The 27,802-nt window shown below is 51.5% G+C and overlaps 10 protein-coding genes across 10 annotated transcripts; 5 read left to right on the top strand and 5 right to left on the bottom strand.

The window, feature by feature from the left end:
• Positions 1-747: 747 nt before the first annotated feature.
• On the bottom strand, positions 748-1,640 carry N7477_008366 (uncharacterized protein; the record flags this gene model as incomplete). The annotated part of the gene is made up of 2 exons (XM_056970029.1): positions 748-1,417; positions 1,531-1,640. 2 exons carry the CDS (start codon positions 1,638-1,640, stop codon positions 748-750), a joined length of 780 nt encoding a protein of 259 aa, XP_056820061.1.
• Positions 1,641-5,077: 3,437 nt separating this feature from the next.
• N7477_008365 (uncharacterized protein) lies at positions 5,078-9,098 on the top strand (the record flags this gene model as incomplete). The annotated part of the gene is made up of 3 exons (XM_056970028.1): positions 5,078-5,085; positions 5,155-5,561; positions 5,620-9,098. The coding sequence occupies 3 exons, from the start codon at positions 5,078-5,080 to the stop codon at positions 9,096-9,098; spliced, it is 3,894 nt and encodes a 1,297-aa protein (XP_056820060.1).
• A 745-nt stretch (positions 9,099-9,843) lies between these two features.
• N7477_008364 (AHA1 family protein) lies at positions 9,844-10,978 on the top strand (the record flags this gene model as incomplete). Its single annotated transcript, XM_056970027.1, has 3 exons — positions 9,844-10,066; positions 10,123-10,205; positions 10,286-10,978. The coding sequence occupies 3 exons, from the start codon at positions 9,844-9,846 to the stop codon at positions 10,976-10,978; spliced, it is 999 nt and encodes a 332-aa protein (XP_056820059.1).
• A 1,470-nt stretch (positions 10,979-12,448) lies between these two features.
• lys9 (saccharopine dehydrogenase (NADP+, L-glutamate-forming)) lies at positions 12,449-14,136 on the bottom strand (the record flags this gene model as incomplete). Its single annotated transcript, XM_056970026.1, is given in 6 exon segments — positions 12,449-12,571; positions 12,589-13,096; positions 13,131-13,413; positions 13,474-13,755; positions 13,924-13,977; positions 14,085-14,136. The coding sequence occupies 6 exon segments, from the start codon at positions 14,134-14,136 to the stop codon at positions 12,449-12,451; spliced, it is 1,302 nt and encodes a 433-aa protein (XP_056820058.1).
• A 325-nt stretch (positions 14,137-14,461) lies between these two features.
• Positions 14,462-15,767, bottom strand: N7477_008362 (undecaprenyl diphosphate synthase family protein; the record flags this gene model as incomplete). The annotated part of the gene is made up of 2 exons (XM_056970025.1): positions 14,462-15,451; positions 15,543-15,767. The coding sequence occupies 2 exons, from the start codon at positions 15,765-15,767 to the stop codon at positions 14,462-14,464; spliced, it is 1,215 nt and encodes a 404-aa protein (XP_056820057.1).
• Positions 15,768-16,406: 639 nt separating this feature from the next.
• On the bottom strand, positions 16,407-18,727 carry N7477_008361 (putative glycerol-3-phosphate acyltransferase Sct1; the record flags this gene model as incomplete). Its single annotated transcript, XM_056970024.1, has 4 exons — positions 16,407-16,988; positions 17,047-17,566; positions 17,616-18,493; positions 18,554-18,727. The coding sequence occupies 4 exons, from the start codon at positions 18,725-18,727 to the stop codon at positions 16,407-16,409; spliced, it is 2,154 nt and encodes a 717-aa protein (XP_056820056.1).
• A 986-nt stretch (positions 18,728-19,713) lies between these two features.
• Positions 19,714-20,473, top strand: N7477_008360 (GRAM domain-containing protein; the record flags this gene model as incomplete). Its single annotated transcript, XM_056970023.1, has 2 exons — positions 19,714-19,896; positions 19,961-20,473. The coding sequence occupies 2 exons, from the start codon at positions 19,714-19,716 to the stop codon at positions 20,471-20,473; spliced, it is 696 nt and encodes a 231-aa protein (XP_056820055.1).
• A 449-nt stretch (positions 20,474-20,922) lies between these two features.
• N7477_008359 (cytochrome b-c1 complex subunit 6 family protein) lies at positions 20,923-21,723 on the top strand (the record flags this gene model as incomplete). Its single annotated transcript, XM_056970022.1, has 3 exons — positions 20,923-21,220; positions 21,436-21,558; positions 21,659-21,723. 3 exons carry the CDS (start codon positions 20,923-20,925, stop codon positions 21,721-21,723), a joined length of 486 nt encoding a protein of 161 aa, XP_056820054.1.
• A 785-nt stretch (positions 21,724-22,508) lies between these two features.
• Positions 22,509-24,132, bottom strand: N7477_008358 (putative cell surface receptor/MFS transporter (FLVCR); the record flags this gene model as incomplete). Its single annotated transcript, XM_056970021.1, has 4 exons — positions 22,509-23,357; positions 23,417-23,765; positions 23,831-23,943; positions 24,007-24,132. The coding sequence occupies 4 exons, from the start codon at positions 24,130-24,132 to the stop codon at positions 22,509-22,511; spliced, it is 1,437 nt and encodes a 478-aa protein (XP_056820053.1).
• Positions 24,133-24,843: 711 nt separating this feature from the next.
• N7477_008357 (involucrin repeat protein) lies at positions 24,844-27,644 on the top strand (the record flags this gene model as incomplete). The annotated part of the gene is given in 4 exon segments (XM_056970020.1): positions 24,844-25,023; positions 25,094-26,065; positions 26,077-27,447; positions 27,534-27,644. The coding sequence occupies 4 exon segments, from the start codon at positions 24,844-24,846 to the stop codon at positions 27,642-27,644; spliced, it is 2,634 nt and encodes an 877-aa protein (XP_056820052.1).
• Between the last annotated feature and the right edge of the window lie 158 nt (positions 27,645-27,802).

Here is a 27,802-nt window from a genome sequence, read left to right as displayed (position 1 = left end):
TGGAGCCACTATCAACGCAAATACCGATTCAACCTCAATTGGCGGTATATCATCCGGTGGTAATATCGGCGCTGTCATTCAATAGTATGAGTGGGATGCATACTTGCTCTCGTATATGGGTATGCGTTTCTTTAATCTCAATAAGTCCTAGATGAAACTTACACTCAACTCCGCCACAGCCATCTTGACTCTCAAATCAACAGACTCTCATGTCACCTATTAGAAGCCTCCGGATCACAAATACGCTTCCATTACCGAGAACGAGTTTGCCCCATGGCACGGATGTCATACTCTCAAAGCTATGCCAGTCCCGTAGACATCACCGACATCTGTGTCTTTACAATATCTAGGAGATACACGGCTGTTTCTCATCTGTTTACTCACATGAAGCCAATCGTGAAAGCTGTGACGTATCTGGATGATGTTTGTGCAATCTTGAGGATGGCATATGGACCATGAGTTGGGCTTGCCATTTTTGCTATCTATAAACATTGGACTGTCCATGTTGGTTCCTTTGGAGCAATCCAGGGTATGATTGAGAACGCTAATTTTGGTTGGAATTTTTGGCGGAACTCATAACAAGAACAATTGGATAAAATAAGGCGTTAGTTTCACAGTGGCTTGAATCTGTGGGGACTGCATGATTAATGAGCTGAGGCTTGAAAGCACATAAAGAACTATCCACGGATCAAGCCTTAGAAGGCGATGATGCTATCTGAAGGATAAGGTAGAGGACAGAAGATGTAACTAAGCTGTATCAGTCGTAGTTGACTTGATGAACTGGGAGAGCTTAGCACCTTCGCTTGCATCCACAGAAAAGCTCTTTTCGGAGATTGGATCCACAACGTATGCTGTGTTAGAACTGATCTTCTTGTAACCTTTCTTGAGCTCACAGATAAGATCCTCCTTATAAAGGGTGTTCTCGAGAACAACCGCGCGAAATTTATGGTTCTCGGAACGCAAATATCCCTCGACGGAGGCACCAGCAAGAACAGCACGCACTTTATGGCCCTGTGGAAGCTCTGTCGCCGACTGAATATTGTGAGATGAGAGAGCATAGGTGTTTGCGTTTGGATTCATCTTGTAACCGGCCCGCGCCAGATCAGATGTGTCGAGGATCAGCATTTTGATGAAATTTGCCGTGGCAGCCTCCAGTGCATGGACAGCACACATATCGGCAAGTCTCGCAAGTTCAATGAGGGCAGAGATCTGGGCCCCTACATCTTCCGAGTAGAATGTGATATTGCCGATGTAGAGCCACTGCAGAAGCATTTCAAAGCTCTGGAGAGAAAGAACCCCCTCAATCACTTTCAAGGTGGCTTCATTCGTCTTTCCTTCAGAGAATTTTCCATTGAACATCTTGGCGAAGTAAGAAGACTGTTTGCAGAGTAGATCTTTTGCAACGAGGAAGACGCGACTGGGGGGGCTCAATTCGAATCTTGACTGCGGGTCCGTGAATCAGGGGAAGAACTCTACCAGATTCAGTTAGGAAAACCCAGAGACACAATCATGGTCCTTTAGCCAACTCACTCGCTCGTGAAGTATCCGGGGTTTTGATCAAGCATGTTTGATTCCCAGTTCGCTGCCATCTTGGATTTGTCGACACGTCGGCGTTTCTTGGAAAGACCGAGATGCGACATTGGGCTAACTAAGTGTCAATTCTCACGGAGTGCAAGTTTGTAAGCGAAGAACTCACGCGAAGCTTTGGATTTGTTCACGACCAAGTACAGACGAAGAAGTCGGGTGATGGCGAGATAACCTCAGATGTAATACCAAGGTGCTCCCATGAACTTTGCAACGTCCGAAGGAGAATTTGAACGCAGAGTGACGGAAACTCAGAAATATGATTGAGTAATGACGGCAAGATCAATCGATCGTATCTTCTCAATATTTAAAGAAAATGATAGCATGTATGTACGTGCTCTGGAACTGGTGCCTCAAATGCTTGGGGATGTTTAGTTGATAGAGATCTTAACATTGACACTAAAGGTATCAATGAAAGTGTGCGAACTGGTTCTTAAGCCTCACCCATTACACTCTCTCCCAACGGGGATACCACGCCTTGTGCGAGGATGGGCTGGGTTATGCTCACTCTTCTTAGTTGCTGGATCAGTACATACAGTCATGGTGGAACGAGTGACAAAGTAATGAAGTGACGGCCTGAGGCGTTATATATGCCTCCAAAGGTATGCGATATTTCCTCGAGGAGATGGACACAGTATAAGCAACTACTCAATACACTACAGTTCTCACCAAAATCGATATCGCGTTGAAGTTCATATGCAGTGGCTGTATGAGACCAGGCTCTGCTCGTATCTGACAAAGCTAGTCTGGTTGTGTGTGTTCTTCCTATTGGTACTGCTCAATCCGCAGAACCAGACTGACATCGAGCCAACGTCCATCACGTATGCCAGCTCTTGTGACGGTTTTCAACGAGACTGTTTTCGGCTAATATGGGGGTTTTGAAAGTGAGAACAAAATTTGCAAGCTTGAATGTCGATTTTCGACAAGGTGAAGGAATTTTCATTTACGAGTCGACGGCGGACTAGTCATGCCTGGTAGCATTGGGCGCTATAGAATTGCCGTCTTCATTTCGAGGCAATTGTCAGTGCCCAGATAGACCTTGATTGCTGCGTGATTTCTTCGTTGAGTTTTCGTTATGTGCAGAAAAAGGGTTTAGGTCATCGGGATCGACATCTACAATGCCATGCCTTACATGACGAGACTGGCCGATGTGACACCTGAGGCATGAAGGGCTCATTTACGTAAATCATCCACGTGATGAATCCATTCAACGAAAGCAGAGGCCCGATGCGGACTAGATCCGGCAGAATGTGGCTCCGGCGGAGAGCTTGAAAAACTTCGAAAATTATTTTCTCTCTTTCTCTTTCTACACTCTGTGACCAACCATCTCTATGGCATTCAATGATTGTGCTTTGAGACTTTGTTTCTTTGATCAGCAAAGCTGATGATAACACCGTTCCGACCTTCACTAATTGACTCTGTTTGACAGATCAGAAACTATCGGTAAGTTCCACGACTTGGTTAGCACTTGCACACGATTCGGTTGAGCACACCTCAACATGATGATACACCATAACCAATTCAAACTAGAGTCTTTGACCCAAAAGGGGAATGAAACTTTGTTATTTGCACGTCAGGCTGAAAACTTGAACATTCATTTGAATTATCACACATTGTCGCCGGGATGGACATGGAGCTAACTCGACCTCAAGTAGGACTAATTTCACACAGCTCGCGTCTCACCGACACATCGACTTGAAATGGTGAGTTCTTTGTCTTTCCTTCTTTTCACCACCTTACATGATGATCATTTCGTATTATATACGCTGGAAATTACCGTCCAAGGTCTTCGGATCACTGACGATAACTAATGGCTTGACTGATATCTTTCACACATGCACCTTGTCTCTAAACATCGCTTGTGAACCATGTACTAATTGTCATGAAGACTAGGTCATAAAAACCTCGCATGGTAAGCCTCCGGCCCATCCTCGCACACACGCTCTGCCAAAAATTCCCTGTCCAAAGATGAAGCGGCACTGGGCTCCGACGGGCGTTAGACAAAACGACGTTCCGGTCATGACGGAGATGCCTTTTTTGCGGCAGGCCTAGAAAACCTCGCCCACTGAGACAAATCTGATGATATTTTGTCGACTCTCACAATGTTGTGACGAATCGCTAATCATCGCGAGTAGTAGCTTGCTGCCGTCGATTTTGACTGCGATCGTAGAAATACACTGGGTATGCATCCCTTTTTTTTCTTTTCCACTTTGCCCTTGCCTCCCTTTTATGATGATTCCCTTAGATGACGAGTCTTATTGGAGTTATCCATGCAGACACAATCTTTTTAACAACCATTCATGCCTCTCTGACACACTTTTTCATTGAACACTTGCTGCCTTGACATGTGACAACAGTCGCTAATGTTCTACTGCAGTGAAAACCTCGATGGCCTCCGCTTGTCGGCCTCTACAGATTGTAGTGTATGTTACACCTCAACTCCCTTCCATCCATTACTATGATGAATCGACACAACCAAAGACAAGCATATGTCCAAGCCAGCTTCGGCTGGCTAAGACGAGAAATGTCATGACTGATCAGTCACATCCGTCGCGATGCCTGCAACATCCAGCCAGTCCGATGCTGATGGATCTTGAACAGAAATAACTACCACTTGGACTAATTACGTAGATGCTGCTGGCCATCTGCATTGTAAAATGTAAGTGACACCACCCTTTTCTTTACACCACCCCTTTACATGATGAATTATCATACATTATCACGACGGTCAACATAAGGAATTTATATTGATGACCACCGCCTGTGACAAGGCATTATATCTGACACCCTTGTTAAAACAATTTTGTTCGGTCGCATTGTCTGGTACATGACGCTAATATTCGACCAGTTACCTAGGATTTGCGTTTAATTCTATCATGTGTGTCTGGGCCCCGGTCTCTCACCTGTCGAGATGGCACAGGCACCTTTGTGTTGATCATTTAGGATGCATCAGTTACAAGTCTATCAATCCATGAACATAACAAAACCATTGCATCCCTTAATGTGCGTAGCATCTATTCCGTTGCTTGAGTGAAACGAGTAAGCCTTGCAGCGTAGAATTTCCCCTTGTTTACAGACCCTTGTCCATCCCTGCACACAATTTTCTCCATCAGAAGGTGAGAGCTACGATCCGTTGTGATCTAGACGCTGGTTGGGTGTTGACGGGGTCCGTGGATGCGGGGGCAACAGGCGTGGACCTCTCAGCTACGACTATAAGCGCCGAGGCCGGGCCCGCGTGTGATGAGCACCTTCAAGTTGCATATTCCACTCCCCGCTTGAGAGATCGGCTTTATCGTGTTTCTTTGCTCGTTCTGTTATTCCAAATTTAGATTTTGCCATGGCGTGCCGTCCGCTTGGGTCTGCACTAAGGTGGCCCTACAGTTTTCTTCTTCTCAGCTCAGCTTTCATAGAGCCCCTCTTCTTCGAGTATCTGTTTCTTGGGTGACTTTTAGACCTGTAAAATGGGCTACGATTTGAGGAGTACTCGGCCAGTATGAATAGGTAAGCTGATGCGTTCTGCGACATTTCTGCTCTAGAGTTGGAGTTGGTGATCTAATTACCAATTCCTAGGATCTCTAGCTGGATGGGAGCAGACCATGCGGGCGACCAACAGCAGTATTCGAGTTGGTCGTCTATGCCTGTGAATAATCACCCGTCGTCCGGTCGTCGAGAACATGCGGTACAGCCTCCGTTATTGACAACGGCATTGGGTGCTCCTCAATTTCATCCTGCATCCACTCCTCTGTCGTCTACTTCGCTATCAAGTCCTTTCACGCAGGCTCATTCTCCATACGTTGCTTCTCCTGTGCACGCGAGATCGACACCATCTTCCTCGATGGCATCTAGGCAGCAGACGTCTTTTAATGTTCCTTACAACCCTCAAGAATGGGGGACCGTTGGTGCAGCCTCTGCGCAAGCTGCATATTCCCAGGCCAACAGTGTGCATCGAGTCTCACCCCAGCCACGAAATCAATCAGGTGGGTTTCTCGTGCATAAAGAACATTCAAATGGCTTGCATTGACCATGTCTCCTCAGATGTGCCCGTGTCACCGCCGCCGCCACCTTACTCGCCTCCAAGCAATCGGAATCAAATGCCACAGGAGTTCACTTCGCCAAACCCTAACATCTCGGTGACACCGACAGTCACGCCACCCCAGCATTCTTCTCCCGAAAGCAATATCAATATGAATGTTGAGTACCAACGACGCTCAGTGCCGCGTCCTCGTCCAGTCTCCGTGATATATTCAAATGATCCAGGGCTTCGACAATCGTTACCTCCTCCGCCTCCACCGCAGGGGAATCGGTCAGTCTCGCAAAGTCGAATGGACCATTACCAGGGCGCTCCTCACAATTCCGCTGCATCCCACTCCAGAGCGCGAATTTCGATGTCATATGAACAAGCCCTTCCATCGCCGTCATTGAGAGGCAATGTAATGGGTCAATCAGCCGATCAGTTGGAGACACCATCAAGGCCGCCTGCGTCCCGGAGAGCTGCCTCTGCAGGGGCTATTGTGAGTAGCGCAAGCTCTTCCAGAAACCGCTCTCCCTCGAATAGTGGTTGGGAACCAGGTATGCCACTCCCACCGCCTCCTCCAAGGCCTCCTCCGACCGCAAGGGCAGTCAGTGCGAGTGGTTCATCAGAGGGTTCTTCCACGAGGACAGTTCAGGGCTCAAGTAGGACTCGACCTAGGCCGCCGCCAATCATGGGGACTGGACTTGGGAGCATTCCACCAACACCGGCGGACTGGGTTGACGAGGAGTACATGAAACACCGACCAAGTAGGGATCATGAGCCTCTACATATCGATACAACCACGTCGGTCCCAACGCCGGATCCAACTGGCAATCCAGACATGGATGAGCCAGAATACCAGTCACAGAAAACCCCTGGGAGTGGTGGTCTTTTCCGAAGTCCGGCCATTCGGGATCCCAGTGCCAAAGGCATTCGTGAACGGCGAATTGAGCGTCGAAGCCGCCAAAGTCAGGTCTTCGAGGATATGAGTGCAGTGTCTTCCAGTGGTAACCCTTGGGCTGATGCTTTGGAGCAAATAAAGCCCTCAAATCTTATCTTTCCGGAGCACAGACAAAGTCCTGATCCAACCCGGCATCCGACATCGTCAAGGAAGACTCCTCAAAGCACCCGGAGTGTAGGTTCGGAGGGTCTCCGCACTGCTTCACGGTCTCGGGCATCATCTACTAGCCTTTTCTCCGAGCAGTCGCCGCAATCGACACCTAAGCCGGAACCTAGCGCCGCTGGACCATCTGCTGCTTTTGCGCAGACACCTCCATTCTCGCCAGGAGCATCTTCTTCGACATTCCAAAGGGAAACACCCCAGGCGATACCACCAAAAGCACTTCCCACGCCCCCGCTAGGTTCTGCTAAAGAGGCTCTATCACGCTCTCGCGCCGCCTCCAGAGGATCAGAGGAACGTCCAGTTTCCCATATCCTGCATCTGCCTAACGACGCCCTATCTACGATGAAGCCTCTTTCCCCCCAACGACTGTCAATTACACAGACTTATCAGCAGGCATCATTGGAATCAGTCATCAGGCAAGAGACCGACTTTGTTCGAGACGCGGTTCAAAGGCATCAGAAGTTCATCGAACAGGAAGCTGCCGCTCTGAATGAGGCTGAGGCAATGAAGGTCTTCACAGACTTCATCATCGCTGAGTCTCAGATACGTCGTGAGCGATACGCCGCTGTTTGGGATGCTGATTCATTTGGAATTGACGGAGTGCGCAACAAGCTCTTCGAAATGCCGCCTCTTGAGGCCAACATGCCGACAAAGCCAACCAGACCAATGCCTACTTTGGAAATACCTTCAATCCGAGCGAGTCGACCCGAATCTGCGTGGTGGAATAACTATCAACCTTGTCTTTCACCTATTGCCAGTCTCAGCATGAGCAACGACGAAATGAGCTCCCGGGGTCGTGCGCCTAGTCGCTGGTGGGAGTCCAAAACTGGTTCCAGCAGTGAGGAGTGTGGTAGAAAAGTGCATCGGTCCAAGAGAGAGTCGAAGTATATGGGTCTTCCTCGTGACTCCATGCAGTGGGACCAGGAAAGAACCCCGCCGAAGCTCGACGAGGCGGATGCAACTTACACCGACCAGTTCAAAGCTTACGGTCCGGACGAGTATCCTCCGGAGAAAGTCGACTTTCACGAAGAGGCCTCCGCTTACCCCGATTACGGTGACGGAGATCGTCGTGAGCAGTTTCGGACGCCTCAGAAGCTGGATATCTCCAGACTCATTACTCTGCCGCCGCCATATCCACGCCACTATCCTGCTGTGAATAACAGCCACCCAGAAATGATATCCTACCGAACCACTGTCCGCTCAATTACCGATCTTACTGAGATCAAGTCGACCAGACAGCGATACAAGGACGATGTGGAGACTATGGCTCAGGAACATAAGATCCAGGTCAAAGACGGCCGTCGCCAGTTCAAGTCCAACATTCAAAGCCAAATTCAAGAAGGTAGCCTCACATTTGCAGAGGCAGCCGAGGCAGAAGCAGCGATGATTGCCGACGAGAACAAGCGGGCAAGGGCATTGGCGAAACGCGAGCTTGATACTTATCAAGAGACTGTGCTGAAGCCGATGGTGGCAATTCTAAATGACCGCATTGCTCGGGCGTCAACCTGTATCGATGAATTGAGTAGCAGGCTTTTCGATGATGCGCAACATGAAACCCCAGACCAGACACAAGAAGAAGGGGATGAAAAGCCTGAGCTCTTGGAAAAGCTGACACAGCTCAAATGGTTATTTGAAGCACGAGAGCAGCTTCACCGCGAATCGTTCGAGTTGGTCAGTGACCGCGATGATAAATACAAGGTGTTCGCTCTACTGCCGTATAGACAAAGCCAAAACGAGGACAAGATTCGGGAGACGCAAGCCTTCTTCGCCAAGGATACGCTTGACCGACGGGTACAATACGAGACGCAGGCCTTCTCCCGTCTTGAATCCTTCATGGACGTCATTGAGCAGCACGTTGTACGCGGTGTCGAGAAGCAACTTTCTGCATTCTGGGACATCGCACCGTCCCTCCTCGCCCTTGTCCAGCAGATACCGGACAGTCTGCATGGTCTCCAAGTCCAAATCCCAGCTGATGAATACCGAGAGAATCCCAGCTTCTACACGCACCCGCTGCAATATTTATATACGCTTCTGTCACATGCCGAAAAGTCGAGCTATCAATACATCGAGTCACAGATTAACCTGCTTTGCCTACTGCACGAAGTTCGATCAGCGGTTATGCGAGCCAATCGTAACCTTGCGGAGGCAGAGAGGATCTGGCAAGGCGAGTCGGAAGAGAACGTCCGTCGGGAAATGCAGGAAGCAAGAGCGGATGAAGAGGTTGCTCTGACCACCGACCTGAAGGACAAGGTATCCACTGTGGAAGGCCAGTGGACTGAAGCACTTGGGAGTCAAATCCAGGGACTTCGAGAGCGAGTGAAAGCCCAGCTCGTTGCGGAAGATGGCTGGGAAGACCTGGAGCAATTGGAACAGGAGTGATGGAATTTTTTTCTGCTAATTGTGATATCCCCATTCGTTCGCTGTAGACCGGGTTTGCACAGTATATAATTGATAGTCCAGATGTGACCATCAGAGAAGGATCTTCTCTACCGTTCTTTTGTCTATCGTACTCTTCTCTATATCCCTGATGACGATGTCCCGCGGGACCCACAAGTCACGTGCATGCCATTCTAGAGTGTTCCGTCCCGGCGGATTCAAATATCGTTCCTCTTTCCTTCATCTTCTTCATTCTCCCCTTTTCATCCATCATTCATTTCTCTCGTCCAGCTTGTCGTCTGGGCTCATTTTTTGAACTGTAAGCTTCCCCTTCTTCCATTGCCCTTCAAAATCCCTCGGAGTTCTTTGTTCAGGTGTCTGGTCTACGGACCCTCCTGTCGGAGCTCTCCCACTCGCCCAAATGATGAGAAAACCATAGCTGGCACCAGTCAGAGGGACGGACTACCATCCGTCTTTTATGCTGAATAGCTTGCGTCCGGCAATACGCTAGCTGGACCTGAAATTTGTGGCCATTGCCTTGTGCAATTTTTTCACACTGAAAAATTCCATGAAAAATCTTCGAAACTCGCCGCTAACCGACGAACTCGAACAGAACCTTCACATCCCAAGAAAACAGAGAAGTGGAACTAGTGGTCCCACGACGTCCCAGAAGAGCATTGAAGAAAGAGCAGAACCCTTTCGACACAAATTGTCAATCAGAGATTTTATCACATAGTCAACCTGCATCATGGTCCTCCACAACCCCAACAATTGGCACTGGGTTAACAAGGACGCCTCTGGCTGGGCCAAAGATTACTTGCAGAAGAACCTGACTGTCATCAGTGCTGAGGAAGGGGGCGTGTCAGCCAAAGTAGACAAGGTGGTGTCCGTGAATGGCGACGTAGACGTCAGCCAGCGCAAGGGCAAGGTCATCACCCTGTACGACGTGAAGCTGTCCCTAGAGTACTCAGGTTTGTAGAAATCGATTCCATCCACCGAACTTTGACAGCTGAGACTGTTTCGATAGGTAAGACCCAGGACGGTGAGGAGGTCACTGGCTCCATCACTGTCCCCGAGGTAGCCCATGACACCGAGGAAGATGAGTATGTCGTACGTTCCCTAGACCCGCCTCTGCAGTCCGCCATCTTCTGCTTTTCTCGCGCATCCAGGACTAACGCGATGGTCTCCAGTTTGAGATTGATATCCACGCCGATGCCGCCTCCAAGCAACCCGTAAAGGATCTTGTTCGGTCCAAGATCACTCCCCAATTGCGCGTGGCCCTAGCCAAGCTCACCAGTGCTCTCGTCACCGAACACGCCAAGGACCTGCAACACGCTGCCGGCGAAAATCCCTCCAAGGGCTTCACCCCTGCCCCCGTCTACCCTCATGCCAAGAAGGATGCCGCTGCTGCTGCCACCACTACCACCACCTCCACCACCGAGAACGTCGCCGTGAACACCACCACGGTGACCGCGTCCGATGAGATGCGCACTACCGCCGAGGAACTCTACAAAACCTTCACTGACCCCCAGCGCATCACGGCCTTCACCCGCGGTCCTCCCCGCCAATTCGACGGCGCCAAGGTCGGCGGCAAATTCGCCATCTTCGACGGCAACGTCACCGGCGAGTACATTAAGCTCGACTCACCCAGACAGATTGTGCAGAAGTGGCGTCTGGCTCAGTGGCCCGCCAACCACTTCAGCACCCTTGAGATGAACTTCGATCAGAACGACGTCGACGGCGTCACCCAGCTGCGTGTTTCCTGGTCCGGCGTGCCCGTCGGCCAAGAGGACGTCACCAAGCAGAACTGGGAGCTGTACTACATTCGCAGCATCAAGCAAACTTTCGGGTATGTATCCAATCCCTCCTGTTCTGGCCTTTGACCAATTCGGGTCTCTTCTTTTCTCCAGTTCCAGATCGAATCCGTCGTCTTCATTGAGAAACACATTACTGACGTCCTTGCTTGTTTTACTTGGTTTAGCTTTGGCACTATTCTCTGATCGACTTCGTGACCTCTTTTCTTCGACGTGATACATGATACAGATAGAATGTATCTATCCGAGCTTTTTTTTTCCCCCTTCACTACAACATAATTCAAAATCCAAGAGCGCATAGCACGCGGGACTTTCAGTTTGAAAACCGCAGGTCCACCAGTGACATTGATACATGGTATCGGTCTGGTCTAGAAAGGGCCGTGACGTGATCAATTGTGGTTCTGGCTCTGCTTTAGAGAGACAGCAAGCCGTGCCTCCTATATTCGTGTTTGTTGGTTTATGTTTGGCCACGGTCCAGATACAGTTCGGATCGGGGTTTGCAATGATGCTACGATAGAGGTGATGTGACGAGATGCCTATGATAATGAATGAAACTGTCCGCCAGACTTTTTTTTATCTTGTAGAAACAGCTGTTCTCCGGTCTTGCCCTCTTCTGTCATATCTCGACCTGGTTCCTTCGCTCACTTCTTCCGCTCTTCACTTGCCCAGCTCACTAACACATCTTACTCACCAAAGCATTCTTGCCTCTCTCTCCTCCTCGCACTTCTTTCATTACATCTGCTCACCATTCCTAGTCCAAATTCAACGAAGAACCCACAACGAACGGAATGCCACCGAAAGAATGATTAATCCAGCCGCGGCGACTACATCCAATCATGGAGAGATCCCAATGGATCCCGATCCGCGAGGTCATCTATAAATCTATAAGCGATATTGGCATGCCTTCCGTCCGCACCATAATGGCTTAGAACTGTCAATGCCTCGATCCTTAAGACTTCTTCCAGTCTGTGATCTCCTGGTCTATTCAGCTTCAAATTCCTTCGTGCCCTCAGTTATCTGCACTTTGCGCGGCCTGTAATTCGCAAACCCTTCTCACCTTACAGCCCATGTCAAGTGGGTTGATACGTCGACTGTTTGCTATTTTCTTTCTGCGCCGCTGAAAGACATCCCAGTGCTTTCACACCACCCAAAACATCACCCACCCTTGTGGAGTCCCAAACCTCCACGTCCCTTTTGTTTTAACGACGAGGTGGACGGTAGACAGGAAAATGAACGCAACGCACGAGCCAAGAATTACTTCTCAGCTTTTACGCAAGTAATTACGACTTTCTGCAATTCTCACTTTCCCGGACTTAGGCCACCCGAAGTGCAGATGAAAGCGAGTGAAAAGGAATACCGAGCAAGCCATTCGTGGGAAACTCCTCAGGTACCATTTGACGTGGATATGAGTGTGTGTGTTTATTCATCACCACGGGCAGGGACTATCGAGGGTGAAACGTAACAAGAGAGTTGATAAAACGAGTCCAATCATGACTATTGCATTCCTGTTCTTTTTAAACTATCATTGAGTTCCATCTCTTACAGAGTACGCTCAACCATCTCGATACCGTAGTCCTCCTTGAGGGTCTTGAGCAAAGGGGCACAGATATCCATGGTCGTAGGAGCAAGAACACCCTTCTTGGAGATAGTACCATCAAGAACCTGCTTCACCGCAACACCACAGGAACACCGACCAGCTTAGCCATGGCAGAGTATCCACTGGGGTTACCGTATTCACAGAGAGTAGAGGTACGGACCTCTTTGGAGCCGTCCTTGTGCTCGATGTCGAACTTGTGCTGAAGCATGACCATGTCGCGCTCGCCCTCCTCGTATTGCATCTTCTTCTCGAGGGTGGCGCACAGGGTATCGAGGGCGTTACCGCGGGGAGTGATCTGCTCATCAGAGAACAGGCCGATCCAGCGGAGACCAGCGAGGAGACGGTCGCGCTCGTCGTTGTTGGGGAATGAGGTCTTGGACTCCACAGCGGCAATGAGATCCTTCTCGGAGGATGAGGCGGCACCAAGGACCTGGGCGGTGGCTTCCTTCCAGGTAGTGGGCTTCTCAAAGATGGCGGCAGGTTCGTCGTTCAGGAAGCCGATGTCGACGAGGACCTTGATCATCTCGGGGGAAGCCTTGGAAGCGGAGAGTGCCGCGGAGGAGGGTCTGGGCTTCGGGAATATCGTAGCGCTCACGGAAGGGAGTCGAGTCACGGTTGGGGTACCCGACGAAGGCGAAACCGGGGTAGATGAAGTAGGGCTTGGCGGTGGCCATCAGGTCGGGGCCATCGATGCTGACGATCTTGCCGTTCTCGTAGACCTTGGCGGCATTGCGAAGGGCCAGGAGGACACCGCGGCTGGACCAGGAGAACTTGTAGCCCAGAGGGTTGTTGGAGCACTCGGGAGCGGGGAGACCGCCGCAGTAGGAGATGAAGCCGGTGATCTTGCCGCCCTCATTGTGGACCTCGGAGATGGTCTTGACGGCGTAAAGGTGGTCAATACCGGGGTCTATAGAAAGTTGACGGTTAGAACTGGAAAAGAGACGAGCAGCTTCAAGGGAAAACTTACCCAGGCCAATCTCGTTCATGACGGTGATACCGGCCTTCTTGCACTCCTCGTCAAGCTCCATCATGGCGGGGGAGACATAGGAGGTTGTGACGACATTCTTCTTGGTGCGGATAGCAGACTTGATGACGGTAGCGTGGAAGGTGTAGGGAATCAAGGAAATGGCGAGGTCGACTCCCGACATGGCCTTGTCGAGAGCAGCATCATCGCTGACGTCGAGGGAGATAGCCTTGGCGTTCTTGAAACCCTCGGACAGCTTCTGGGCGCTCTCGAGGGTGCGGCAGGCTATCAAAGGGAAGCAAAATGGTCAGTGATTTGGAACTGAATAGTTGACGACCTCAAATAGGTTTGTTTGGCCTTCGATGACCCATTGTCGCATGCAGCGGGGTATCCGGATGGAAAACATCACGGAGAGAGGGATTCTGGTGCCAATTCATTGGCAATTGCACTTACCAACGATAACTTCAACACCGGCCTTGTCAAGAACCTCGACAGTAGGCTTGGTGACTATTTGAAGAACAATATGAGCAAGTGTACACTTTTTTTTTGGAGGAAGCGGCATTGCGGAGCAGCGACGCATTGCGGAAGCCCGTTAACCGTAGAAAGGAACATACCGAAGCCAGAGCCCAAAAGGAGGACCTTGGAACCTGCAATTTGCTTAACCATATTGAATTGATATGGGGTTAGGAAATGATTGAGATGGAGAAGAGAAGTATCCGGGCAGCTCCCTGTGCGGTGAGTCAATCGTCACGTGGCCGGTATCGGCGCGGGGGTTTATCTAAGCAGGTCGGGGACCCAAATAGGTCAAAAGACGTATCCAATGTGTATGATTTGCAGATAAGAATGTTCGGTGTATAGTGTATGTAGACAATAAGTGTAGTGCTGCTAATGCTGCTGGGATATATGGGACGACAATGATCTGTTGGGCCGCCCTGGACGCCACAAACTCCGCTTGATGCTGAAAAGAAAATAAGATGCTGAAAGGAAGGATCTATATCGCCTTTACTTTTCCCGGTCGAAGGATCTGCGTTTCCAGGCCTTCTTCACTGGACTCTGGACGGTCGCCGGCAAAATTGCCCTCCGCGTTAGGGTTCTGGCGGGATTTCGAGATACGTCGTTGCCAGCCAAGCATTACGGGCATGAAGTGCCACAGGTCGAACTCGGGCCACATGACGTCGAGGAAGACTATCTCAGTGTTTTCGTGACATTGCCAGAGCATAAAATCACTCAAGCGTTCCACACCGGAGGTGCGAACGAGGAGATCCAGAGGTGGGGTACCCTTGGTCAACATGTGGTCGGAAAGTGTCTGGCGGGAAATGGTTTCGGGGGAGGTAAATGCCTGGCTTTCGCCATCAGCTGTCTTGCCCTGCACGATGGTCTTGAGATGCTGTGCATCCTGCTGCCCGAGGTGTAAAGTTGTAGAAGACGAAAAGGACGATCCAGACTCGTAGACACGATTGGCGTGGTCATTCCGTAGGTGGTTGTCATCCTCGTGACCGGATGATTCGGTGGACGCCGATTCCGAGTCACTTTGGATATCATATGTCTTAGACCCGAGGGTCTGGGCTCGAATATTGTGCGCGATATGAGATTCGGAGAACGGCGTTCGGAGGTGACCATCCCCAGGGTGGAGAGGCGTGCTGTAATCCTCAACGGTCTCACGAATGGCGGTGGTGATTTCGTCGCGGGAAGTGTAGGGGAAGCAAATGTTCAGGACGCGGTCGCCGTTACGACTGGTGAGGTCGACAGCCTTGTTGACAGCAGCCAGGACATCGGGTTTGAGTAGATCAAGTCGACCCAACACGCGAACCTTGGCCCCGTATCGATCCAAGAGATCTCCGTGCTGCGCCATTTGTGACAATTTCACCTTGGCCATCTCCATGAGTGCATCGACCTCGAACTTGGAGCGTTTGAAATTCTCGATGCTGAATGCGTAGATGGTAACAACCTTCACGCCGCTTTTATAGCACACTTCCAGGATCTAAAACAATAGTCAGTAGGAGGACGGAAATCTGCGACCAGAGCTCAGCAGCACGGGGGTTGAGCTCGCCGGTCAATTACCGAGGACATACCCTTGCCAATGCCTCGAATCCCAAATTATGGCCTTCAACGGTCTCGATCCCATGTGATCTAGCAAATCGTCTGTTCCCGTCCATCACGAAGGCGACATGTTGGGGGATGGGACCTTGGCGGAGCGCGCCGACCAGCAGCTCCTTGAGGCTGTTAATCGCGAATTCGATCGGCGGAGAGGCGAGGAACCAATTCCGAAGTCGCGACAGATGCATTGAGCTCGCCATGGTGATAGCACACGGGGACGAAGCTCAGGCAGCTCGTTTGGGGGTAAGGACTTGACGGCTTAAGAAGGTTGGAGCGGACGAAAATAGGACGCGCGGTAGGAAGGGAACGGAAGGCGTTTTCGTCTTTAGTGCAACGGGCGACGTGTTCAGACCCTCGCGATCCGGGCTGGGCCACTATGTTGAACTATGCAAGTCAATCGATGGAAGAGAAAGACTTTCCTATCAGGCTACACTATTTCATCCACCCTGCTATTTTGTTTCCGCCAACGGCCGAGCGCCCCCTGGGGCGAGGCCTGCAACTTGCCAGCCAAGACATCTGGTCAGGCTGAACAACCTCAATAATTGGTGGGGGCCCGCATAAAATGGTACATCTCCGGGCTTATCGGAGCTCGACATTGTTTTGGGATTACGTTCAGAGCTATCCCACCTCGGTGTAAGGTGTTACTATGGGCTACCTGTCTACCTTGACATACATTACACTGGGTCACTTCAAATTGCTGTTCAATAGCAAACAAAAACGAAGGGGATATCTTGCATTGGGGTGATAAAGAAAAGTGCATCAAACAAGTACAAGTCGTCGCCAAATGCTCTATGGTTGACAAAAGAATTCCAACATCAAGAGTCGGCATGATAACCACATCATAGATCCTTTCGGATTTCCTCACCACTAGACGGCGTCCCTGGCCCTGAGCTGGCCATGTCCCAACTTCCATCCTCACTGCGTCTGCGGCGCCGCTCGCCACGCTCTCTCATCGCATCTCGAATCCGGGAGCTCACATCCTCGAGCGGGTCCTTCTGGGTCATTGGGCTCAGAGGCTTGAGTCCGCCTCGTGAGCCGGGACGAGGAGCAGCAGAGCTGCTGCGACTGCGGTTAGGGGTGGGTGGTCTGAGTGAGAAGAAGCCAATGTTGGCCAGATTGTGGAACGACTCGTTACGAGGCAAAGGCTCGGCCGAGGGCAAGTCCTCCATCTCGTCACGGGTTGCTTTGATCGCGGGCAAATCGCCCTCAAGTCCCTCGTGGCTGACTTCCCGGAAGGGATCAGTGACAATTCGTGCAGCGTCAAAGTCTGGGAACAGCTCCGGGCCCAAGGTGTTGATTGCCTCATCGACTTGTTGGGCGAGCATCGCGCGCTTTGCACGCAATTTCACGAGCGTGTTGGCGGACGACGGGTTCAGGCACAAGACCAGTGGTCGCAAGGACTTGACAATATCCATACCCACCTCACCAATACGGAGTGCGGCAAACGAGATAGTCAGGGAATATGACCACGCCAATCACCACCACAAGCCAAAGTGGCACCCAGTCCGGCACAAGGCCTTGGATGCGGTTCCGATATGTCCAGTAGGTGAACATAGTCGTATAAAACGCATACACAGCCGGGGCAAATGCCAGCGCAATGAGTAATTTCCATGTAGCCATCACATCGCGCCCCTGCAATTTAACTGTGGAAGCAGCCAGTGCCTCCTTGGATTTCTTCATCGACAGATACTTCGTCGCGACGAAAACCGGAGTAAAGAGAAGCAGCCCAGGTAGGGTGCCAATGGTGAGGAGAGCCAACTTGCCCAGACGATAAATCAAGGTGGCGACCACCTGCACAATAGAAAATTTGGCATACTGCACTTGATGATCACGAATACCGAGGATACGAAGCTGCTTGTTGTAGTTGACAATGGATTTGCGGAGATTGACGATCCGCGGGTCGTCTTTAAAATGATTGTAGCCCTTCACGAGGCGGCGGTTGAGCTCCACAACCATGGGAAGAGGAGCTTCTTGCCCTTGGTGTTGTACAGACGGCGGGCTGCTTGGATTACCTGCAATTTGTTAATCAAGATTGACGCAAAGGAGACTCGGTTGGGATTACCATGAGCGTTTCGTAATCGGGGCTTGTGACCGTGACCGCAACAAGACTTTGGTATATGATATCCAGAAGAGCACCGACAGACTCGCGGCGATCGCCTTGCTTGAACTGCTCCACAATCTCCTTCGGGACTTCAATTGGGTTACCGAATTCTATGACGGCGCGAGATCGGAATTTATGGGCGTGGAAATAGTTCATGCCACAAGGCACAATCTTCAAACCACAATCAGGGTTGTCTGCGAGGGTACCGAGAGCCATCAGGGCCACGCCAGCCTTGAGGGGCAATAGAGATGGACGATCGTGGCTACCACCTTCCGGAAAGATGCCAACGCAGCCACCAGCATTCAATCTCGCAAAGACGGCCTCGTAGACAGCCGTCTGATCCACGTGCGGAGCGACCTTGAACTTGGAACCCTTGAAATCGGGGACCTGTTCAGCAGCGTCTCCTGAAAAGGTTCCATCGTTGCCAATATCGTTTCTCCCAGTTAATTGGAAGAGCGCATCCCTGTGCTTGAAAGGCTTTTTAAGTATCAGCTCCTCCGGACCACGGATCTCCGCGATAGCCGAGCTGTGCGAAGTACCGTTGATAGTAGGTAGCGCAATTGTTCCCTCCTTCTCAAAGCCGTGTCCTTCAAAGTTGGTGCCGATACCGCGCAAGAGTGTGGGTTCGTTGACCGGATCGGGCAGATAAATAGTACCTGTGCCCGGCTTCAAGTTATCCATGGCGCGCGCCACGGGCAGGGTTCCGATACCACGCGCTAAAAGTCCAATAAACTTGCGTCTGAAGGATTTCTCCGCAATGAGCCATGAGATACGTCGGTGGGCCTCGCTGCGAATGACGCGCATAAGGACAAGCGAATCGACAAACTGCGAAGAAGGCCAGAATCAGCTCCATTTGGCGGACTTTGGTGAACAAGAATGGCATACCTGGTTCGCATGAGGGGCGGCGACAATGATAATGGGACCTCGGCGAGGGATCTTCCATGATCCGCGGGGATGCACCTCGCGGAAGAAGAGGTCGATCAGCACGGAGAACGACCATAAGACCAGATCGTACAGCCATCCAATGAGGGGTGGAATGTACGCCTGTTTCTTCCCCATGACGACGGTTCCAAATAGCCCGATCAGTCAGGTTTGGTATTGAGCGAAGGGTGGAGAGAGTGTTAGGGCGGCGTTGACATGAAGTTCTGTCAATATTAGCCGCAACGAGCTTTGAGCTTTGACCCGCTTGGTTCTGACGTAAAGACACAAAGCTCTGTACCCCACAGAAACTTTCTCTTGGCCAAGTCTCTCTTCAGAATAGATTCCAAGGAACCGAGAGAAGGGAAAGCACAGAAAAGAAAAAGATAAAGAGGCTCACGCGGAGGGGTGAGCTGCTCGAATCCGGAAAGTTTGAGGGACCGATTTTAGCGCGCTTTTTTTTTTCCATGCTCGGACACTTCTAGAACATCCGCTTTGTTCCTTGACGTTGATATTATTGATGATGACTAGTCCTGGAGAAACTTGCAGTTGAAAGTAGAGAGGGGAGTTTTGTGCGAGGGAGCTACTTATCCCTTCAGCACTACCTTAACTTCTGACATCCAATACCAGGTCAGGTATCATGAGAATTTCGAGTCACGTCCTACTTGTGATACCAGGTCTGGTATCTGCCTCAACAGCTTACTAAATAATTTACTGCTTATTGGAGCTGCTTACCCCGCGAACCCAACATAACGCGCAGTGGCAGATGTTGGGGCAGACCCTTTGGGCTTGGTGCGGAAGTATCGGATATCAGGAAGTGGGGGTTTGGCCGAGAAAGCGACCATGGCTTTTGTCGAACCATGAACGTTGAGAGAGAGAGAGAGAGAGAGAGAGAGAGAGAAAATATTACTAGGGAGGTGCCTAGACAGATAATGTACAAAGAAAACGTGGAAGGAACCTCAGATTGTTACCTGCAAGAGTTCCCCGCCTGCCCCGCAACGTCGATTTACATCCTTCCCTATTCAAGACCTTTTGTAAACTTGATACTCCCGAACCCGATTGATCTTTCGGGGTCCTCTACTTTTTACGCTTCTCTTTCTTTATCATATGGTGGTCTCTCGACCAGCATGTCTCTCAACTGGGTGATGCTTCATGACCAGGAAGGTTTCGTCCGCCTTCCTAGTGAGCGGTTGTTATACTCTTCTCCTCCGCGCACTGCTCTCGCCGTGACCCCGCCGCCGGGGTACAAGGGCAGCGAGAGCTTGTCTGTCCAGAGTAGCGCCGGCTGTATTCATCTTACCAACCAGAGGGTAGGCGATCTCCTCTTGCGCACTTTGTCTGCCTCCCTTACAAATATTAACGTTCTTCGACCAGGTCGTCTATCTACCTGCCCAAGGAACCGATGACCTTCAATCATTTTCTTCGCCTTTACTCAACGTTCACGACTCTCACGTCTCAGCCCCTTTCTTTGGTCCCAACGTTTGGACCGCACTGGTCCAGCCCGTCTCCGGAGGCGGTATCTCCGCCAACCTGCCTGCAGTACAAATCAAAGTGACCTTCAAAGAAGGAGGAGCCTTTGACTTCCACACACAATTTGAACGGATCAGGGAGCGATTAGAACAGGCTGTAGAGGTTATGGGTGAAGGGACACGGGGCGTGGGAGGCGTGGACATGGGGGCCGTTCATTTGGAGGAGCTACCGGCATATGAAGGCCCTGGCAATTCAAACAACACAACTGTTACTAACGAGACACCAACGGCACCGCAGATTAACAGAAGAGTCTCCACGGTCGGTCCCGAGCCGGTAGAACCGCCACCTTGCTATGAGGAGGCTCAGTCGCAGAGCGTGGCCAATGAATTGGAAGAACGTTTGCGACAGGCCAGTTAAGCGGCTTGGGCAGTGCATTTAATCAACAATATAATCTACTCTCGACTCGAGAGCGCCAGGAAGCCTTTATGTACATTATGATCCCCATGAATAGTTACCGATCCGAGAACGGTAGGACACTTAGAGAACAATGATAAGAAGCGCCCTGTGCGCCACCAATCTGGATTACTGGTTGTATAGTGATGTATCGAATCTTTCAATTGCAACATGCTGTAGAGCAGAGCACTGTAACCATGAGGACGATAGGCTTGTCCAAGCCTTCGAACGACGCTTTATAGACAGGCCGTCGGGCTGGCCAATCACGTGTGGCACAATTGGCCTATTCAGCGGCCGGGGCGTCCCGATTTTCCAGTCCGAGCTTGGAAAACCCGCACCTCGACTCAACACCAACCCCTACCTTCAATCCCATACCCCAATCCCCACGACCTCCGGTCATTGAACCTATCGCAATGGGTCTCGCCGACTTTTTCACTGACGTCGTCTCCTCCCTGGGCTTCGCCGAGGCCCAGGCTGAGGCTCCCGCCGCCGACGTTGAGACCTCCACCCAGGACGAGTCCACCGAGAAGACCGAGGAAGCCTCCGAGGAGAGCACTGAGACCGAGTCCTCCGAAGACACTCCTGAGGAGTCCTCTGAGGAGTCTTCTGAGGAGGCCCCCGAGGAAGAAGAGCCTGAGGCCGAAGAGGAAGAGGAAGAGGAGGAAGAAGAGGAGGAGGAGCCCGAGGACATTAAGCCCAAGCTCGAGGAGGGTGAGTTACTCCCAGTCTGATCCTCTTCACCATGCTTTTTCGTTCGGTCTCCTGCGATGAGCCGTCGTGTCGTGCCTATCGATGGCGTATTCCACATCCGCGACCCCCAGGCCCCCCCAATCAGTATCCGCATTAGGACCCCAATGGCATCGCAATCGCTCTCAATTTATCTCGATTCAAAAGATGACACCCGCGACTAACCAATCGCCTAACAGAATGTGCCAACTCCGCGAAGTGCGCCCCCTACAAGCACCACTACGATGAGTGCGTTGAGCGTGTCATGAAGCAGGAGGAGGATGAGGACTTCAAGGGCCCCAAAGAGGACTGCGTTGAGGAGTGTAAGTTCCCACACGCATCTGGCTGTTGCACTGTGCCGAATACCAGCATCGCTGCCTTCAAGATAGCCATTGAATCATCAAACCTAACATGACTTGCCAGTCTTCCACCTCACCCACTGCGTTACCGCCTGCGCTGCCCCAAAGCTCTGGAGGGAGCTCAAGTAAACGGATCGCGAATTCCTCCGACGCGCCGCTTTCCGCGTTCTCGCATCGATTCGGCCCTTCAAGTCCTCGGCAGGATCGACACGAGCAACTTGGAACGCAACGTCACGGAAATTCAACTCCGCTTCGACGACTGTCGCTTTGCCAACCTGACAGTCTGCCGTCTATTCTTTTGGATTAGTAGCATGGAGGCTTCTCTTCGGTCTCGATTGTGCGCAATATGGTGTTTTCAGGACAGGGAGGAATAAAGGGAAGAATAATAGACCACTCCTGCCCTGTCTTGCATGTACAGATACTGGTTTTCGCCTGCTCGAACTGTGCTAGTGTTTTATTTACTGTCTTAAGACGAATCTCATCTGTTGAAAACGGATAGACGGGAGGCCCTGGCGCGGATGCGCGGAAGTGCCATCAGCCACGCTTTGCGTGCTAGTGCGTAGGGTACGCTAGTAGAACCGATCAAAAATACGAGACAGACCTTCTAGGCAACTTGATAGACCACGGCAAGTCTAGAAGGTATCTTCAATTGATATCATCTCAAATCATATCTAGCGTAGCAAATTGTCCACACCCTGGGTGGGTTAAGGCTTAATATAACCAAGAATCAGGGAAAAGCCCGATGGCCAGGCAGAAACGAAAGGGTGGTATATACTGGGCTGATCCTGAGCCCAAATTTTAGGCATCAAAACCAGCCTGAGATGCAGAAAGATGCGACAAAAAAGCATTCATCGTTGTGACGTTGGCCTATGAAACGATTAACAGACTCATCAGACATGGCCTATTATCTCGCGCTAGGTTTCAGCAGACTTGAGAGCCAACCTGTCCAGAGGAGATGCGGAATTGATCTGTGAGATGTCCTTGTTCGGACCGCAGGGATCACCCTGTCCGGCTTCTGCGGCATGCAGCTCGACACCACGGTCAACCTCCAACCTCCGACGCTGGACATCTCGCCCAAACAATCCTATAACTAGAGGGAATGGTGCAGCGACGAAAGAAATAACTGCAGCGAAAATGAGCGCATTGCGCATATTTGAAGGAGGATTCGCCTTGTCACTAGCCTTGAGCGCATCCTGAATGAGAATGAAACAAGCGCCGAGCAACTGTCCGCCCGTCCAGCAGATGGTGCTCCCAATCTCCGGCGAGAAGGGATATGTGATTTCGACCAGATACTCCAAAACGATAGGCAGAAGCGCGAATGACGAGGCGCCCATCAACGCCATGACTACATACGACGGAGCAATGCCGGCTGAACTGGATGGCGCGAATATTAAACCGATATACGAGGCCACCACGATTGGTACCAACACACGGATCGAGCCGAGGTAGTGTTTCCACTTGTCCGTGATTGGCGACATGATTGCGGCTGTTACCAATCCTACTACGATCAGGACTGCGCCCGCGATACCCGAGTCGGTCTCGGAGTATCCGTATGGACTCAGGATCTGGGTCACCAGGGACGAAACGCTATTGAAGAATCCGACATATACCGCGAATGGTACCAGAATTAACCAAAATTCTAGCGTACCGAGTAATTGCTTAGTTGCGGGTATCAGTGGCGTGCGGGGGATGGCAGATGAGGCGCTTGGGGGAGTCGGTGGTGCAGCGGGCAGGAAAAAAGATGGTATTGATGCAACGCTGGACTATATGCGGTGAGTTCTTGTCAGTTGAAGGTAGTATACATGCGACACAGGCAACTTACAATGATAGAGATGTACAGGACCATGTTTGGGATATCGGAGGGCTTGGTCGCCCACTCCGAGTCCACCAATTGTCCTATCGCTGCGCCAAGAGGGTTGGCCAAGCTGGCGAGGGCTGTTGCACTCGTGCGGCCTTTGTCTGAGAACCACAGGTCACTGTAGCGGGTGGGCGCGCACAGGCAGAATGGTTGCGCCAGACCGATCAGGATCTGGCCGAACATAGCGAGCCCAAATATGCCGCCACTGGCTCGGGTGCCTGCATAGCGCAGCCAGTTGCCCACGAGCAGGAGCGAAGCGGTGGTGACGATCGCTGGTTTGGGACCGCCTTTGTTCAGGATCCAGATGACGAAGCTGGGTTAAGGAAAGAAGAGTCAGTTGAATCAAGGAAATACGCTCCAAGACGAGGTATCACTAACGGACTGGCAACGCAGAATGCAAACAGATAGCCGGTGCTTAACCAATTGATAGCACTCTCGGAGACTTGGAAATACTCCGCGGCAGTGGTGGAGATGGACGAGAAAGTGAGCCACTAACTTCATTTAGCATACATTCCTCGCATTTCTCAGTGGATCCGGGGTAAGGTTAATCTCACATCCCAACTGACGACGATGTTGAGAAGCACGAGTTGCGCCAGGCCCCAGAACCGTCGTTTATAGACCTTGAACGGCGGTTGCGCGAGCGGCGAGCTGTTGCTCTCCGAGATCTTCAAAGTCGCCATGACCGACTGTTGATCAGGGGGACATGGGCAAATGGAAGAAAGATAAAGGCGTCGGTCTTTGTCTTGGTCTCGGAGAGCGCTTGGTCTCCGTCGCGGGATCCGAGGTTGCGTCTACATGGGAGGTACATGCAGCCCCACGGTTACTACGTAATGGATCTGGTTTTGTGGAGGTATTATCATCATTGCCATGTGCCAGGATTCCTATCTCGGGATTAGAGCCTGATCCAAAAACCTAATAAACCCCAACTAAGGATCCAAAGGCTATTATAGCCTTCGCTTAGAAGTTATCGGGTCAGAAGTGGACTCCGTGGTTCGCCTGCGTCTGGGTCAACAGGGGTAACTATGAAAATGCACTAAACAAGTCAATCGACGAAGAAATCAATAGATCCACAGATGGATATGTCAATAACTCAGATCAGATCAGCTAGTCGATATCTTCGGAATATTATTCTATGATACATACTTTCAGACGAGAGATCACAAATGGACAAAAAGGTGTGGCTGAGGCCGTGCAGATCGCAAACTCCTTCTTTTCCTCCCCACCATCTTAAATTCCGTTCAGCCACCCTTTTCTTTTGTCGCCCTTCAAATCTGGTGAAGTTTGGCATTCCTCTGTCAACATTACTGTTCCTCATGATGAGTGACGGCCATTTCTAAATTCCCTGATCCCTACAAACCCCGGCTGCATTCCTCGCGCCCTGAACGCTCGTCATGAACATCAGCCTCCGATCCAGCCAGTCTTCGTACGGTGACCCACGATACCACTCGACACAGACCGTCTCCGATGTCCAGGCGCCCCAGGCTCCCATAACGCCCCTAGGAAAGGACCTTGTAGACGGGTATCGGGACGCAGTCGGCTCTCAGCATGAAGACCGGTCGCGATACAATCCGGTAAGGGGAAACCACCAGGTCACGGCACATTGGAGCTCCACGGACCTAGCTAATTCGTAACTTCTTGCAGCTGAATCCGGCTCACCCGCGGAGCTCAGCGCTTCTTAACACCAGCAATCCGGTGACGATGTACCTCCTAACCGAGACCGCAATGTGCGACAGTAACAGCTTCGAGATTCTGTCATTCGAGGAAGTGGAAAGCCTCAAGAAAGAGCGCTCATTGTTGTCGACCCGAATGGAGGGTACAAAGCGCAAACTCGCCCTGGAGACCAAATTACGCGATGCCGCCCAATCCATCGGTCGGCTCTACAGTCCCCCGAGTCCCAGGAGCAGTGGTGAATACGGCGCCAACGGAACGAAGTCACACCGCAGGAGCAGGAGCATCTTTGGGCGCTCTGGCGCTGCCGAAGTTCTCGATAAGAGCGACTCCGAACTGGCGATGAGCCAGCGGAAATGCGAAGAATTAGCACAAGAGCTGTGGAAGCTGGAGCGCAGGTCCCAACAAATCAACCAGCGCTTGCTGGAGCACACTGCGGGAGTCTTGCAAATGACTCATAAGGGACTGAAGAAGGCGCCCAAGAATCCCCAGGCTGCGGCGGACGACCTTAATGACGGCCACGACTTCGACGAGCGCAGCCTTTACCGAACTCCGGAGCACCTGGACAACTATGGATTAAGTGGACGAATAGTGACAGGTGACCCGGCAGCTTCTTCGGAAGTTATGCAGAATATGCAGAAGAGGTTGGAGGACCTCACTGAGCGAATGTGCGATATGATGGTCCAGGCCACTCCAGATGAATTCGTTGATCCACCGCCGCGGCCGGCGCAGGACAGCTCCGCGACACTTGAGGCATACTTGGCGTATTTGGAAAATGGCCTACATTCTCTTGCTTCGTGCCCGGCTGTCGCTGTTGCTACAGGTGCTTCCAATACTCAGAGCGAAGGAGCGTGGAAAGAGCAGATCACCGAAGTCAATACCCGGGTTCAGGCCATCGTCGATCGTTTCGGTCTTACTCGGTCGCCCACGCTTCCTCCCCTCCAAGTGCAGCTGAGGGCGAAGGCCTAGAGGAGCAGCTTTCCTACCTCCAGACCGGTATCGATGGCCTTGCAAGCCGGGTGGATGGCTTGCTGGAGCAGAAGAGCATTTTAACCACGCAAATTCAGCAGCAGCGAGAGCTCAACTCCAAATCAGATGCGGAACGGGATGCCCATATCGGCGACTTGACCGAGCAACTTGCTCATGCTCGCAAGGACCTTGAGACTTCCGAGCGCGAGGGTAAGGCTGCCCAGGATGAGCTCGCTGTACTGATAGAGCAGCTTGAGGCTATGCGCCACGATGGCCCTTCACAGGATGAGGTCAAGGCTTCACTGGTGCAGGCCGAGGGAGAAATTGCTCGCCTGCAGAGTGTCATTGAATCTATGCACGCTGAGGCCGACACACGTGCCGAGGCAGTGAGAGAAGCCGATGATCGTGCGGATGAGATGAAAGAAGCTCGCGAACGTGCTGAGCAACGTGTGGCTCAGATTGAGGAGGCTCGTGAGCTCGCCGAACAAGAACTGGCTCAGCTCCAGGCCAATGTTCAGCAGATTCGCAACGAATCTGATGTGCGCGTGCAGGAGGCTGTCAGCCAGCGAGCAGAGCTTGAGGCCAGCATCGAGCAATTCCGCAGTGAGTCGGACGAGCGTCTACGGGAGGCAATGAACCAGTGTGCAGAACTCGAGGCCAGCATCGAGCAAATTCGGGCCGACTCAGACGCACGTCTGAAGGAGGCAATGAATCAGTGTGCGGAGCTCGAGGCTTTCGTGCATCAAATCCGCAATGAAACCGACCCACGCTTGGAGGAGGCATACAGCCAGCGTGCACAGGCCGAGGAGAATGCTACTCGTCTGCAGAAGGAGATGACCGAGCTTGAGGGCGAAGTTGTGCGCATAACGACTGAACTTACCATGGTCAAGGCGGAGCTTGATGGTGCCTACGGTACCCGAGCTCAGCGTGCGGCCGAGGTAGCTGGAAATCCAGAGATTCAGAAGGAGATCGATGCTCTGAACACCCGGAACATCGAGCTAACCGAGGAACTTGCTGAGCTCAAGAGCCAGCGAGGCGGTGGTGATCTTCAGCAGCGCGCTGATACTCTCGAGAAGGAGCTGCGCGAGACTCTTGACGACTATGAGGCCATGACAAAGGCCAGCATTGAGTTTGAGAAGGAGCGTGAGCGCTTCGAGAGTATTATTGACAGTATGCGCGACCGCTGTGAGCAGCTGGAAACTCAGATCAGCGAAGACCGAATCAACTGGATGAACCTCAACAGCCCGACATCCATGGGCCGTGATCCTTCTTCCGAGACCACATCTACCATGGTACTCAAGAACGAGTTCAAAAAGATGATGCGCGATACTCGTAACGAGAACATGAAGATCTTGAAGGTCCGTAATATTCCTATTTCCATTCTCCCTCCTTGTGTACCTTTTTCACATTGAATGTTATCACAATACTAACAATTCTGGCACAGGCGGAACAAGAAGAACGTCGCAGGATCGAAGGCTTGCTGCGAGCCCTACGAAAGGAGCATGCCCAAGTGACGGGCAAACCCATGCCCAGCCCTTTGGGAACTCCCTTATGATGATGAATTTGTTTTAAACCTGCGTTTTTCGGAAGATTGTACATATAAACTTCGGTAACTGATCAATGTAGGATAATTGCATGAGCGCACGGCAAGCGCGATGAGGATGGTGCCTTATAAAACTGTATGGTTCCAGCTGCTTTCTATGCTATTTCCAC

Source organism: Penicillium maclennaniae, assembly GCF_028827695.1.
Source record: "Penicillium maclennaniae strain IBT 15551 chromosome Unknown utg000007l:1.0-4884863.0:1.0-4888362.0, whole genome shotgun sequence".
In the NCBI taxonomy this organism is placed as follows: domain Eukaryota; kingdom Fungi; phylum Ascomycota; class Eurotiomycetes; order Eurotiales; family Aspergillaceae; genus Penicillium; species Penicillium maclennaniae.
This window is presented reverse-complemented; position numbering and strand designations above follow the sequence as displayed.